This window comes from Hylobates moloch, unplaced genomic scaffold (assembly GCF_009828535.3).
Source record: "Hylobates moloch isolate HMO894 unplaced genomic scaffold, HMol_V3 SCAFFOLD_9, whole genome shotgun sequence".
NCBI lineage: Eukaryota > Metazoa > Chordata > Mammalia > Primates > Hylobatidae > Hylobates > Hylobates moloch.
This window is the reverse complement of record NW_026652284.1, coordinates 119,995,409-120,010,469: the sequence shown is the minus strand read 5'-3', so window position 1 is coordinate 120,010,469 and position 15,061 is coordinate 119,995,409. Positions and strand designations below refer to the sequence as shown.

The following is a 15,061-nucleotide window of genomic DNA, read 5'->3' as shown; positions in this document are numbered from 1 at the left end:
GAGGAGGGGTAAAAGGGGAAGCAGGTCCGGCGGGGCGCGCGGACCTGCAGGCTCCTTGCTGGGCGCCGCCACCCGCGAGCTGGACCCACAGGAGTACCGGGCCCCGCGGCCGCCCTCCGGCCGCTTTCTGGCTCCGGTTCCCGTCCCTGCTTTTCCCGCGGGAGCGGGGGGCGGGGTGCGGAGGGCAGCGAGGCCCGCGCGGTACCCAGCGGGGCCGCCCTGCATGGCCCTGCGCAGTGGGGCGGGCTGCTTCGGCCGGGTCTGGCGCAGGGTGTCGGGGTTCCCGGACGCCTGGCCCCGGCGCTCGAGCAGCCTCCTGTGCCTGTCCGCCTTCTCGGCTGAGCCCGGGCCAGCGCCGCCCCTGCCCCGCCAGCCGCCTCGCGGTGGCGGTGGCTGTGGCGGCCCCAGCGGAGGGGGCCCCCCCCAGCCTCCCCGCCCCCCGCCTCCCCGCTGCTGCTGCTGCTGCTGCCGCCGCCGCTTACAACTTGGAGGCGGCGGCGGCGGCGGCGGCGGCGGAGGAGGAGGCGGCGGCGGCCGCCGGGCGCTGCAGTGGGACGCGCGCGGCTGTGAGCCTGCGGGACATGCCCCCCGCGCCGGCTCCTTGCTGGCGGCCATGAAGAGGCAGAACGTGCGGACTCTGTCCCTCATCGTCTGCACCTTCACCTACCTGCTGGTGGGCGCCGCCGTGTTCGACGCCCTCGAGTCGGACCACGAGATGCGCGAGGAGGAGAAACTCAAAGCCGAGGAGATCCGGATCAAGGGGAAGTACAACATCAGCAGCGAGGACTACCGGCAGCTGGAGCTGGTGATCCTGCAGTCGGAACCGCACCGCGCCGGCGTCCAGTGGAAATTCGCCGGCTCCTTCTACTTTGCCATCACGGTCATCACCACCATAGGTAAGGGCTGGGCGCGCCGCCGGGCTCCCGCGCCCCGGGAGGAGTCCGGGGAGGCGGCTGAGCGCGCGGCGCCGGGCTGGGTGCAGGGCGTTGAGGGTTAAACGCAGCCTCCCTTGGGGGCTTTCCCGCAGCGCCCCCTCCTCTCTAGGGAGCACCCACCTCCGCGGCGCCTCCGAGCCTCACCCTTCGGGGACCCCACCCGGAGCTCTCCACCGCGCTGGTGTCTGGGCCGGGCGTGCGAGCCCCGAGCGAGTGTGCCTGAGCCGGGAGGGCGGAGGCGCCACTTTTGCGAAGAGAGTGGAGCGCTAAGAATAATCCCACAGCAGACACCCACCCACCCACCGCCCCGGCGCGGGCTGGGCTGCGCGGGGCTCTGAGCCTTACACTTACTACCTCTCTGGGAGTTGGAGAGGGCTGGCCTGGCACCCATGGCTCCTAGAGGGACTCAGGTGGCAGGGGAGTGCGCCTGGGGCATGGGAGGCACTGACCCTCCGTGGCCCCTCGGCCCCCCTCCAGGCTTCTCTGAGCTCAGATTTCATCTCTCTTCCCCCCCGCCCGGCTCCTTTTTCCCCCTGAGTTCCAGTTCTGGAGCTTGGACTTCCCAGGCCCCTGGGAGGAGAGAGTTTGCTCTCTGGTGCTTGCAGTGGGGGTGGCAGCCCCTCAATTGCTCTCAGTAGAGGTGGAGAGTGGGGGCAGGGCAGAACCTGCCCACTCCCTAGGCTGTGACAGTGGGAAAGGCCAGTCTAGCCATTGCCCAGAAACCAGGGAACTTGAGCCCCAGTCACGAGAGGGGGTCCAGCTGGTAAACTGCAGGGATGCCTGCCAGCCCCACTGCCAAGGGCGCTGTTCACAGAGCAGGGTCTCTGGTCGGTCCCGAGGGCAGTGTCCCCTCTAAGGCTGGGGGCTGGGAGGACTCCCAGATGTTATACTTGGAGACCTGTGGGAGCTGGGGTAGGTCCCTTCAACCGGTTGGACGCGGTGGATACCCTGCATGGCAGGAGGCAGGGTGGTGTCTCTGTGGTTCGCTTGCCCCAGTGAGGCAGGCTGCCTCTCTAGGGCCATCTCCTTGGACCTGCCAAGGCCAGTGTGTTAGTGGGGGTGGTCTGTTTCCTGCACCCCTCAGGGCTTCACACCCCTGTGCCCTGGGCAGGGACCTTCTCCTTCCCCCCTCCCTTCTTCCCAGCTCCTCCTGTCTCGCTTCTCTGGACCTCCTCCTCTAATTTCCCTCTTGATATTTTTCTTTGTCTGGAAATCTCTGCATACTGAAAAAACAGGATTTCTCAGTGCCATATGCAACAGGAAGCGCCAGCACAGGACGGCCTGTCTTTCCTTCTTGGTTGAAAATACTTTTTAGAGAGTCATCTTGTTTTAAATGTTTAATTCATTGGTGCAGGTTTTTCTGTTTGTGAAGGAAATTGTCCTTCTGTTATCTACATAATCAGCTTGGCTCTTGCTTGCCCCACGCCCTTTGCCCAGCACCCCAAACACAGATGACTCCTTCCCTTCCCACACTGTGTTTCCAGCTTCTGAGAGGGCCAGTCATTGCCATTATCTCTGGCTTTAAACTGTGGCAGTGGCACGCAGATGCACAGGGCAGTGATTCTGGGAGACAGGGGCCTGTTTGCCGGAGAGCTGGAGAGTAAGAAATATACCTCTGAAACTGGCCACCCCTGGGGAGAGGAGAAAGCCCCAAGGCCCTTAAACATGCCTTTAGGGTTGAAGATGGAAGACAGGTGAAATTGGCTAGCATGCTGGCTTCCAGTAGTAAAACAGGCACATAAAATGCTTGGCTGATCCCGAGAGTTGAGCTGCAACATCGAGGGGAGGATTGGTGTTAAAAGCAAATCCCGAAATGTGCCAGTTTTCCTTAAGGAATACATCGTTGAGATTGATGAAGTTCTTATTGAGGTGTGTTTCCATGATTGATTCTGATTGGTAGCTCTGGGTGTATGCCTGTAACGGTTAGAACTCCAAAGAGAGGCTGTCAAGGGAAGTGTAGCTAAATGGAGGGTGTCGGCTTCGCCTCAGGGGCTGTAGGACTTGTATGAATAAGGGACCAGAGGCCATCTGAGGAATTCGCTGATTTTTCTCGCTTCCTTCTTTGGGCTTTCCACTGATTTTCTGGAAAGAAAGGTTGGGGAACAAATGTGTGTGTGTGTGTGTGTGTGTGTGTGTGTGTGTGTGTGAATAAAAGACAGCTCTAACACTAACACAGCTGTCCCGTTGTGGAAAGACGTTCGACTTGGAACCCACAGACCTGGCTTGGAATCTGAATTTGGCCATAGTGTAAAGACCATAGAGAGGTCATTTCCCAACTGCTGGCCTCAGTTTCCCCACCTGCAGAAGAGATATCTCACAGTAACTACCTGACAGGCTGACTTTTAAGGTCCAGGTGAGATCCCATGGGCTACAGCTGCCAGGCACAGTGTGGCCGGCACTTAGTAGGAACAGAATCCACACTTTTGGACCAAGCCTGATGGAGCCTCCGCTCTCTGCCCTAAGAAGCTGTTTAGCAGAAGAGTTCAAATTTACAGGAAACAAAGCACCTTTCCAGTTAATTCTGTTTGTTTTTTTTCTTTTTTTAATATAAATGCAAATTAAGGTGTTCCTAGGCCTTGAACAAAACCCGGCCCCAAGCCTTGCCCTCCAAGGATTTGTCTCCTATTGGGCAGTGATATTATTGAGTCAGGTTAATCTTCATGGGCGTTTTGATTTTTAATCTAACCTTGAGCTATTTCTTCAGCGTGCTTTAACTTTTTGCCCAAGTGTCCAAGGCTGGGACGGGAGCCGCTGGTGCTGGGCGGCCACGAATGAAGGCTTCTTCTCAGATGCAGCTATTAGCTTGCTCTGTGAAATGGATTTGTAAAACGTATGTAATTACCACTTTGTGTTGAATCTGTGGCCGAGCCTTCCTGAAAGGCTTTGGAGGGATTTTACCCTGAGTCTCGTCCCAGCTCTCTGGGGGTCCCGGGGCACTGTGACCATTGTCATAACCAGGGAAGAACAGGAGTCCAGCTGGGCCCTGCAAAGGGCAAATTCAGTTACATCATTTATCAGGCTCTGTTTCCATTCCTCCCCATTTGCTTCCTTTGATGTCTGTGCCACTTGTAGCTATTTCTGCGGAGATTATGTTTAGTTCTAAACTTGTGAAGTGCTGGACCTTTGCATGGGAGACCCTCGTATGTACCCTGTAGTTTCCTTTTGATTAGGGGTTCAGTCTGAGCTGCCCCCCAACCCCTGCCCCACCACCTGTTGGTGGAAGTGGTGGAAGTCAGGAGTGCTGGGCCAGGGTCTGGACAGAGGTGGAGGAGTTTTATTTGGATTTGGCCTGCTTGGGGCCAAATGGTGTGTAAGGGACACCTGGAACACACGTGTGACCTTCCTACAGTAGCCGCTTTAGCCTCTCCCCACGATCTAACAGAGTTAGAGTCTCCATGACGCTTCTTTCTCCAATCTAACATCTGTGACCTGAGCTGTTATCACCTAAAGGATCATTAAAAAGGAAGAAACCATGCTTAGAAATCAGATCTCATCTGCAGAATGTAGAGGACAATTTAAAATCGGGCTTGGGTAGGGAAGGAGAGGTGGGTTTTTCCTTTTCTTGCTACACTTTGCAGGAGCGGGAGCCGTACATCATGCATCGGGGGCAGTATTTCCCCAGAACCTCGGGGGCCCAGCTGAAGCTAGCAGTGGTTGCTGTGGGGATTGAGCTGACCGGCTGGGGGCAGGGTACATTCTGAGAAACAGCTTTGGGGCTCCTGGAGGTGCCTTGCTCCCAGGCCTGTACCTGCTGGAAAACAGTGCCTTGGGATAGCTTCCTGTTTTCATTCATAAACGGCACCTTAAACAGACTTTTTGTGAAACAGACAGCATTTTCCATTTTTTTCCTGGCACTCTTGGTGCAGTTTTTGGTACATGGTTCACACTCTGGAAGAGCACCTGGCCCTGCCTGGTCTGTGCTGCTCCAAGGCTCTGAGGCTCTGGGGCTCTGGGGACAGTCTAGATGACAAGATAAGGCCTGGCCTTGAGTGAGGAGGAGGGAGCTGGAAACCCAAACAGTTGGTTGCAGTCCAGGGTGTGGTCCAGGGGCAGCTAAGCCCAGTGGCTGCCTGAACCCCTTCCCTGCCACCCTGCTTAGCACGTGCAGGGGGCATCCTCCTCGGTTGGCTCTTTTAACCTGTCTTACAGGTGCTTGTCCTCCAAGAAGCCTTCGCAGCCTTTCCTCTCACTGCCTGCCTCAGTCCCTGCCTTTTTCGTTAATAAATACTATGTTTTCTGCTCCAGGCCCTACCTGTGTGTGTTTTCCCGTGCACCTGCAGGGCCAGAACAATTCCTGGGCCAGAGTGGGCCTCTTGGAAGGGCTGCAGAATACAGCACCAAGCAGACGCCACAGGCTGGTGCCAGGGGAGCACGGAGCCTCCACACGCATGCATTCACCTCCCCCACTTTACAGATGAGGAAACTGAGGCAGATGAGGCCACACACACCAAGGCAGAGGGCCTTGAACTCTGTGATACAGTTGGAATCTCCTTACTGAAGGCTCCAACTGTGGTGTTTTCCCTGGGGCCAGGGCTGGGCTCGTGGATTAGTCCATGGCGTTTTTCCTTCTCCCTTTACCTCCACCCTTCGGTAAAACTGCCCAGCAGACCCAGATGAAGAGCCTGCCAGTGTGCCGTGGGGTGGGCCCAGAGGAGTGGGGCCTCCTTGGTAATGTCCAGCAGGGTAGCTGGCCATGCTGGGGAGCCAGGAGATGCCTGTGGGCAGCTCCTCTTCCCCACACCCTTCTCGGACCTGGCTCGCTTTGCCCTGGGCCCTCTAGGAAGCACTGCCTCTTTGTAGATGTCATGGACACAGCAAAGAAATGGGGCAGAAGTGGGGTTTCTTCTGATTCTGGGGCACATCAAAGAGACACCTCGGTATGCGGAGACACCCAGCATGGTGTTGTGAGGAGGGGTGGGAATCAGGTGAGACCCAGGAGTTGGAGATACCCATTGCCTTCACCTACTCTTTCCTGGGTCACTTTCATCAGTGGAGTCTAATGAGGTCAGAGCAGTAGGTGAAACAGGCCTCAGTATACACCTCTTCCTCCATGCAGCGGTTATTCACACCTCCATCTCTCCATTCACAATGTACTCACTTAGTCCTCTGTGCACCTGCTTATTCACACATCCATCCACCCACCCACCCAGCTATCCACCATGCATCCGCCGCCCATCAGTCCACCTATCTACACATCCATCCATCTATCTATCCCCATCCATCCTCCCATCCACCCACTTATCCATCCATCCATCCACCCATCCACTCACCCATTCACCATTCATCCACCCACCATCCATCCATCCATCTACCCATCCACCACTCATCTACCCATCCATCCATCCACCATTCACCCATCTACCCACCTACCCACTCACCCATCCATACACCATCCATCCTTCCGTGTACTCCCTCCCTTCTTCCCTCCCTCCTTCCCTCCCTCCTCTGTGTACTCAGTGGGTCCTCAACTCATTTGCTTATTGGATGGATTTCTGCCTCTGTCTTTCCATGTGCTGGGTGGGAGCCCTGTGCTGGTGGGAGGCACACAGTGGTGAGCAGGCACAGTACCCTGATTAGAGCCTCAGTATTAATGCCTCGATGGCCTCCATGAAGGATCTCCAAGATGTTCTAGCCCCATCTCCTTCCTGCAAATGGTGAGCCAATCCCAATCACTTCTGATTTTTAAGCATTTTTATTTAAGTATAACGTTCTTATAGAAAAGTGTACATTTCATAAATGTATTGCTCAGTGAATTCTCATAAGGAAATCATGTCCGTGTAACCAGCACTCTGAACAAGAGACAAAACATTACCAGCACCCCAGAACCCCCCACACTAGTCATCTCTTGAATGCCTGCAGTGGTAAAGACACTAGTCATCTCTTGAATGCCTGCAGTGGTAAAGAGCTCATTGTGTAACACATAATGAAGTGGTAGTGGATGTGTTTAGATGAATGTTGAGATGATCTCTTGTGGGGTTCTGATCTGGTGAGCAGCGGTGTGTGCATGTGGGTTGGGGTGGCTTCTCTTCAAGGGGCCGCTTGTCTCTATAGTGGTCACCTGAGGAGGAACCAGCAGATGTACATTTAGAAACTGGAACGTGGGGGGCTTAGACCTGGAAGATGAGAGGGATTTCAGCTCACAGATGCGAAGTTGAGCCTGGAGTGGGGACGGCATGCTACGGTGGCCCAGGGAGCTGGCCCCAGAGGGTTGGCCCCTCTGACTCAGACTGCGGCAAGCAGCTCTGGGCTGTGTGTACACCACCCTCCCAGAGGATGAGGGAAACGTGGAGAAAGAGATGCAATGCTTGTTCTCAGCAGAGCCCCAGGAACTAGGAGGCAACCAGCCCAGGTAGGCTGGGCTGGTAAAGGAAAGGCAGTGGGCATTCTTGAGAGAGTCCCATGGGCAGAGGAATTCTGGGGCCTGAGAATTGGAGGAGGGTCCTTCCCACCTCCAGGTGGAGCACCCTGCGATGGCCAGCCTGAAGGAGGCTGCAGCCTGAGGTCCCTTTCCTCAAGGGATTTTTGTCTCGAGGGTCTCTTTTCCTGCCCCTCCCCACCTGGGGACCTCCACCTGTAGAAAGCTCTCCCTTTTTAGGTCAGGGCACTCGCAGTGTAGCTTATGATCCTCCAAAGGGAGGGCTGAGTGGAGCTTGGCCTCCCTCCTGTTCTGTAACAGCCTGTAGGGATTTGGGGATAGCCCTGGGCTCCTGAGTTTCTTCCAATAATGCCCTTTGTAGCCAGTTCCTCTCCTCTGAGCAATTTTAGCCTGTATGTGCTTTCCCAGTCCAGTCTGAGCATTCAGGGAGAGCTGACCATCACCTCCCCTTGTCTACACAATATACTTCTGTTAATGTCCTCAGTTGGTACACTAGCTTTTCTGGGTAGCCCCTTCGTGCATTAACTTGTTTTGAGCACATGTACTTCCATTTTGTGCTACTAAGCAAAAGTGTCCCTGTCTTGCATTGGTATGGTCCCGAATACAAACCCTGGCATTGATACCTGAGCACAAACCAAGAAAGGAAGGGGTGGTTGATGGAAAAATTCATGGCAGGGAAGATGTGAAAATTCAGGTGCATCTGGGAGTGTGTTGGTCTGGCTTGTCGGGACACTGTGGGCAGATATCAGCCGCTGGGCCTGAAAGTCCCTCCAGCTCACAGTTTGCTGGCCTCAGCCCAACCATGCCCTTGCCTGGGGTATTGGGGTCAACCGGCCCTGAGTGATGGAAGAGGCTGGCGGGGGAGTGGCTGCTCGAAGGTGGTGCTAGGTGAGTGGGGTGGACCTGCCCTGAGCCGTCCTCATCCTTATCACAACTTGAGCCCTGGGAGGGACCAGTAGGTGGCAATGGGGTGGAGGGAGGGGGCCGGAGTAGAGGAGGGTGGGCTGAAGTTTGGGGTGGCAGGCGATGGGTGGAATGTTGTGACAAGAGGGATGCTGGGCCAGGCATCTGGAGAGTGGGGGGCAGGTCCCTACCCTACCCCTGGCCAACCATCCAATGAATGGGCCATGATGCCACCTGTCGCCTGGGCAGGATTTCAGGGGCTCCTCTGTGGCCTCTCTTATGAAGGCACACAGCTGGGAAGCAGGCAGGCCTGGGATGCCAGTGCCCTGCAGGGTGGCTCACATCTGGCTCATGCCCCATCCCGGAGGCCCAATCCCAGGCACACCCCTTAAGCCTGGGCTCCATCATCTATGAAACGGGGACTTAGAGCTCAGAATTTGTGTCCTTGTAAGGATGGGAGGAAATGTGTGTGAAAGATTTCCTCGCCTCCTCCACCCAGGAGGCAGCTGGTGAGTGGCAGCTTTGTTATGATGGTGGTCATTTGGGCATGCTCATTGGGGACAGTCATCTGGGTCTGGTTGTGCTCTATCCACTCTTGGCAAATTCACTTTCAGCTTCCCCTTGCCACTTCCCCACCATCCTCTTTCTGCTGCCGCCCAACCCCTGATCCTTATCTCATGGCCCCAGTCTTAGCAAGGGGGCACCTGAGGCCCCCCGACTGAGAAATGCTCCTCAGAGATGGAAAAGCTCCTACCATCCAGTGGATGGGGGCTGAGATGGTATCAAGCCAGGGGCTTTGGGGGCCACAGGCTGCATTCAAGGTGTCTCTGTGTTGGATTGGTATGGACTGGAATACAAGCCCTGACTCATTCAAGGAGTAAGATTTCCCCAACTCAGTTGTGTTGGGATACTATGGCTTCCTGGGACACCACCTTCCACTCCACCACTGCAGTGACTTCTAAAAGCCCATGGCTGCCATCTTCCCCCTGCCCCCAGACCCCAGCGGCTCCCCATCCCCTACAGAGTCAGACCCAGGTCCCCAGCTTGCAGCCCTTTTCATGCTCCAGCCCCGCCCAGGCCCTGTTCCCACACCTTCTGCCCTGAGTCCGGCTCTGCCTTCCTCTTTTCCCCAATTGTCCTTTATTTCTTGAGCAAAGGACTTGTTTCTTTGCTTCCCAGCCCACTGTGCTTCAGTCTTCTGAGTAGACATCAGTATTCCCTAGGGGCTGCTGGTCTCAGGCTCCCCTGCACCTGGCCGGGCTCATAGCAGGTGCTCAGGGAAGGCTGGCTGGACACTGGCTGGTACTCCTGGCTCCCCGGGAGCAGGGACAGCTGAGAGCTGAGCAGTTTGGGGTGACATCTCTCTGCTTGGTTGTGCCTTGGGACCACTGGGTAGGTGCAGGACAGGCTGCAGCCTTTTGAGCTCAAGCTGTTGCTTTTAATGGAAGACGACAGGTTAGGGATCCATCCTGCTGAGTGGGGAGCCTCTCACTCCCGAGGCTTAGATGTGTGATCTTGGTCCCCAAGGCCACCTGCCGGCGCCAGGCCTCTGTGAGTCTGCGGGGCATCTGGCAGGAAGAGATGCCTACTTGTGAAATGGACTTTGGCTGTCACTGGCCCTGTCAGACATGTGAGGTGCAGCCCACTCAGGAAGGTGAGAGGCCTTCACCTGCGGCTGACAGGCACACAGCGCACATGTGGTGTTTGTCAGAGGTGTGGAAGGCGGGCATACATCTGGGATGAGCTTGTCAGGTGGGACTGGGGTGAAAACTCAGGTGAGGTTGGGGTGAATCTCTCAGGTGGGCCTGAGGTGAGCCTCTCAGGTGGGCAGGGTGAGCTGGTATTGAGAACTGTGGGGTGGGCACTTGGTTTCCACATTTGAAGCAGAAGCTCTAGGCAGCACTTTGTGTCAGGGCAGCTTGGGTGCATGGTCCCGTGTGGTCTGGAAACAGGCAGTGCCAGGCCACTCATGGGTGCCAGGGCGTGGGCATTCAGTTGGACGTGGGTGGGAGCTGATTGCTGCTGATGCCCGGTGGACCTAGGCTGAGCTTATCTGGGCCGCAGGGAAGGGCCCAGCCCAGGGATGCCACGGGGTGTGGGAGAATGTTCCCCAGTGATTCTGGTCATGATGAGAGGCTCTCCCTATGCAGTTTCCCAGAGATAACTTCTTTGACAGCACACAAGTGCTGAGGAGCTCTGTCAGTTGGGGAAATTGGTCTGGTGTCTGTTTGGGACAATGTTCAGGCCATAGGTATCCAAACACTAGTGAGGGGGAAGCCAGTGTGTGCTGATTCCCCAAATAGCTCTCATACTATGGGAAAGGGAAAGTTGGCAAGCAACGGCAGAGTGTTTCGTGAAAGGGAAGAAATTCCCCACGACTCTCCTGAGACCCCATGATCACATCCAAGAATGGCTTCAGCATTCCATGTTCACCTTCTTGTCATTGCCCAAATGTGCTTGCTGACTTTGTCATTTCATCAGAGTGGATTATTTAGGGATCGTGTTCAGGAGTGTCTAGCAGAAAAGCCAGGTAACAAGGACTTGAGCAAACAGCCGTTTTCTCTTTCTTGGTTGCGAAGCGTGGGGCAGGCAGACAGGCTGACAGGTGGCTCCACAATGCCTTGAGAGAGCAGGTTCTTTCCAGCTTTCTGCTCAGTCATCTTAGCTTGGCTTTTGTCCTCTGGCTGGTGTCTCATGGTTCCATGGTGGCTGTTCCACCTCCAGCATCCTCTCCAGCATCCCTCCCAGCAGGAAGAAGAGGAAGAACACAAGTCAAAGGCATGCCAGCTGAGCCTGCTTCTTTCTAAAGAACCTTCCGGGACGACCCACCCAACAGCTTCTACTTATAGCTCATCAGCCAGGACTATGTCTTATGACCAACTCTAGCTGCAAGGGAACCTGGAAAATGGGGCATGCTGCTTCTCAAAGCAAGCTGGGGTACAGCTGGTGAGGAGTGGGTGGAGTCAGGTATTGGGAGGTGCCCACGGGGTCTGTGGCAATACGCATAGCATTTCAGAGCCCCTTTTCTCTTTAAGTCTACATCACACATTACCTTGAGTTTCCACAGACTGAAGGGAAATGATTTTAATGGCTATATATCCACTGAATGAATGGACACTTAATTATTGAACCATGCCTCTATTTATAATGATTTAATGTATTTTCTCTTTCTTTAGGCTAACTATAGATAATGCTTTGTCGGACATCTCTGTGTGTGTGGATTCTGTGAGATCCTCCTTTAAGGGTTTGCTGGCTGTAGTGGGATCAGCAGGTCAGGGGGCACAGCACTCAGTTGTGTTACTATGTTGTTCCCATCAACAGCTGTACAAGCAGGGGTGGGTCTTCTGGCTTCACTGCAACCTCAGCAGCCCTCGGCAATGTTGAAAAAGTTTTTGATGTTCTTACTGTTTCAGGATGTTTTCCTAGTGGTCTTCAGGTGGCCTTGGAAAGGCAGCTGGGACAAGCTCATGTGGAATTGGAAAGCTGGTGTCCACAGTGAAATCCTTGCTCACCCCAGACACAGCCAGTCCAGGGGGATCTTCAGGGCACTTGTGGACACATGAAATGAGGAGCGGGAGGGGAAGGAAGCCTGTAGACGCATTTCAGCTCCAGGGATGGGGACAGTTTGCCTTGTCAGTCTGACCCAGCCGACTGGCTCTGGTCACTGGAGCATTGTACCACGAAGCAGTCTCAGTGGGGAGGGGGTGCCATGTGTGATTGATTAGTCATGTCTGACATGGGTATGGGTCAGGCAGTGGCAGCATGCTTGCCACATAAGCCCACCCTGGGCTGGTGGAAGACAGAATTTCAGAGGTGGATGCCTTTTCTTCAGTGTGCCAGGAGTGATGTCACTATGGATAACTGCTTGACCTGGGTGCAATCTAGTTTACAAGACAGGTTCCCATCCACAACCATCTTTCATCCATTAACAAGACTATTAAATAGGGCCAATGGTTACCTGGTTATGCTGATGAGGCTCTGAGAGATCTGGTGACTTGCCCAAGGTCATGAAGTGGAGCTTAGGACTTGAACCCAAATCTCTCCTCAAGCTTGATGTGGTCTCCATTACACCCACAGCCTGTCCAGGGTGCAGTCCCAGACACTGTCCCTCTGCCTGGAATTAAGAGCTTGGATACAGGAAGGATCAGCCTCAGTGATTATCACCTGACAATCAAGAGAACTCAGAAGTCACGTGGTCCTACCCTCTCAGGATGGCAGCATCACTGAACCTTCCAGTGACAGGGAGTTAACTGCCTCACTCATAGGGAAAGGCAGACGTAGCATCAGTTTTAAAATAAAAGGCCAAAATGACCCTCATTGGTTTGTCTTAGTTCTCCTGACCAGAGCTCCCCAGGATAAGTGTAACCTCAATTCTCTTACCACAACCAAAGAGCTATGGTTTATGGCATGCCCATGGGATTCTGTTTTTTTTACAGTCACTATCTCAATTAATTCCATCCTCTCAACAATCCTATGAGATAGATATTTTCATGTATCCCCATTTTACAGATGAGGACCTAGAAGATCAGAGAGACTAAGCAACTTGCCCAGGGTCATGGAACTAATAAGTGGCAGAAAGGAGTTATGCCCGGGAAGTCTGACTTCAGAGTCTGTGCTAACTATGTTGTTACGTACAGTGTCTTTTCACTTGTATCAGTTAGCTAGTGATGTGTAACAAATCATCCACAAACACAGAGGCTGAAAACAACCACCGTCTATTACTGTTCACAGTCTGAGGCTCAGCTGGGCAGCTTTTACCCACTACTGGTCTGCAGGCTGATGGGGGAAGCTCTGCTTCAAGTCATTGCATGTTTTTCGCTCAATGATGGCAAAGGTGGCCAGGTGCAGTGGCTCACGCCTGTAATCCCAGCACTTTGGGAGCTGAGACAGGCGGATCACGAGGTCAGGAGATCGAGACCATCCTGGCTAACATGGTGAAACCCCATCTCTATTAAAAATACAAAAAATTAGCCGGGCGTGGTGGCGGGCGCCTGTAGTCCCAGCTACTCGGGAGGCTGAGGCAGGAGAATGGTGTGAACCCGGGAGGCAGAGCTTGCAGTGAGTCGAGATCATGCCACTGCACTCCAGCCTGGGCAACAGAGCGAGACTCCGTCTCAAAAAAAAAAAAAAAATGATGGCAAAGGCACAAGAGAGCAGCAAAAGCAAGTGACAACTCTTTTGCCAAGACACTGCCATGATGCTGTCACTTCTCCCACATACCATTGGCCAGAGCAAGTCATGTGACCAAGGCCAAAGTCAAAAGGTGGGAAATACATTCTGCCCACAATGAGCCCAAAGCAATGGTGCAGCATCTCAGCCTGCCATCTGACCATGCCTCTTGCCAAGTCCCTCCTGCCACCCACTCCTCACCATGATTTCCTTCCTGGTGTAGTGGAGAGTATAGCTTTGGTTTCCAAGTGGGTTCAAATCCTGCCCATTGCATAGCTCTCAGATGATTTGCTGTTTTTTCGTCTGTAAAATAGGTAGTCCACAGTCTACCTTTGGATTCATTTCAGTTTGCTGGGGCTGCCATTACAAAGTAAGACAGGGTGACTTAAGCAGCAGAAAATATTTTTTTCTCACAGCTCTTCAGGCCTGAAGTCCAAGATCAAGGTGTCAGCAGGTTGATTTCTTCTGAAGCCTTTCTTTTTGGCTTGTGGGTGATCATCTCCCTGTGTCTTCATACGGCCATCCCTCTGTGCATGTCTGTGGTCCTAATCTCCTCTCCTTATAAGGACACCAGTTAGATTGGATTAGGGCTCACACGAAGGGCCTCATTTTACCTTATTTTTTTCCAAAAACAGTTACATCCAGAGGTCCTGGGGGTTAGGATATGAACATATGAATTTGGGGTGAGGGGACATGATTCAGCCCACAGTAACCTCCTAGGACTGCTGTGAGGATTAAGCGAGATGAGGGAGATGAAAGCACCTAGTTCAGGGCCCGTCACATAGAAGTCACTCAGCTCATGTTATTTTTCTGCCATATCAAATGTATGAATCTGAGTTTATCTTACTATAGTCAAGAAGACTTTGTTGTCCAAACATGTTAATTAATCTATTGTTACGTATCAAAATCTGACCATCTGCTAGGCTGAAAGCCTACCATGGTGGAGTGGACCCAACCCAGGATCAGTCATTGATATGGTTTGGCTCTGTGTCCCCACCCAAATTTCATCTCAAATTGTAATCCCCACGTGTTGAGGGAGAGACCTGTAATCCCCACGTGTCAAGGGAGGGAAGTGATCAGATCATGTGGGCAGTCCCATGCTGTTCTTGTGATAGTGAATGAGTTCTCTCTAGAGCTGATGGTTTTAAAGTGTGGTACTTCCTCGTTCTTGCACTCACTCTTCTGCCACCTTGTGAAGAAGTTGCCTGCTTCCCTTTTCACCACGATTGTAAGTTTTCTGAGGCCTCTCCAGCCATGTGGAACTGTGAGTAAATTTAACCTGTTTTCTTTAAATTACCCAGTCTCGGGTATTTCTTTATAGCGGTGTGAGAACGGATTAAGACAGTCATGGAGGGACCTGAGCTCAAACCCCTCATCTACCTTTTATTAGCTGGGGTACAGCAAGTAAACCATTTTTTTGCTCTCATCATTGGCATCCTTATTTGTAGGGTGTGGGTGATCCTGTCTCCTTTAGCATGTTTTGAGTTATACGAAGTCTACTGTGCTTTTAAACTTTTTCTTAATTGGATTTAAAAACTGGTAACATGTAATACCTCTGTAATTTAAACACACACACATTAATGTTAGGTATTTGGCGTGATTATTATTATGACTATATATAATAAATGAGTACTTATCTTTAAGAGATAATGATGCATGTATAAATGAAATTATTATT

At 53.3% G+C, this 15,061-nt stretch overlaps 1 protein-coding gene across 2 annotated transcripts in view; it reads left to right on the top strand.

The window, feature by feature from the left end:
• Window positions 1-221: 221 nt before the first annotated feature.
• The window catches only part of KCNK9 (potassium two pore domain channel subfamily K member 9), a 103,790-nt gene continuing 88,950 nt past the window's right edge, over window positions 222-15,061 (top strand). For both annotated transcript variants that reach the window (XR_004371009.2, XM_032760495.2), the window contains exon 1: window positions 222-896. Coding sequence is in view for 1 of the 2 variants with exons in the window: in XM_032760495.2 (XP_032616386.1) it covers window positions 224-896 (673 nt within the window). In the remaining variant the exon portion in view is untranslated. The remainder of the gene's footprint in view (window positions 897-15,061) is intronic.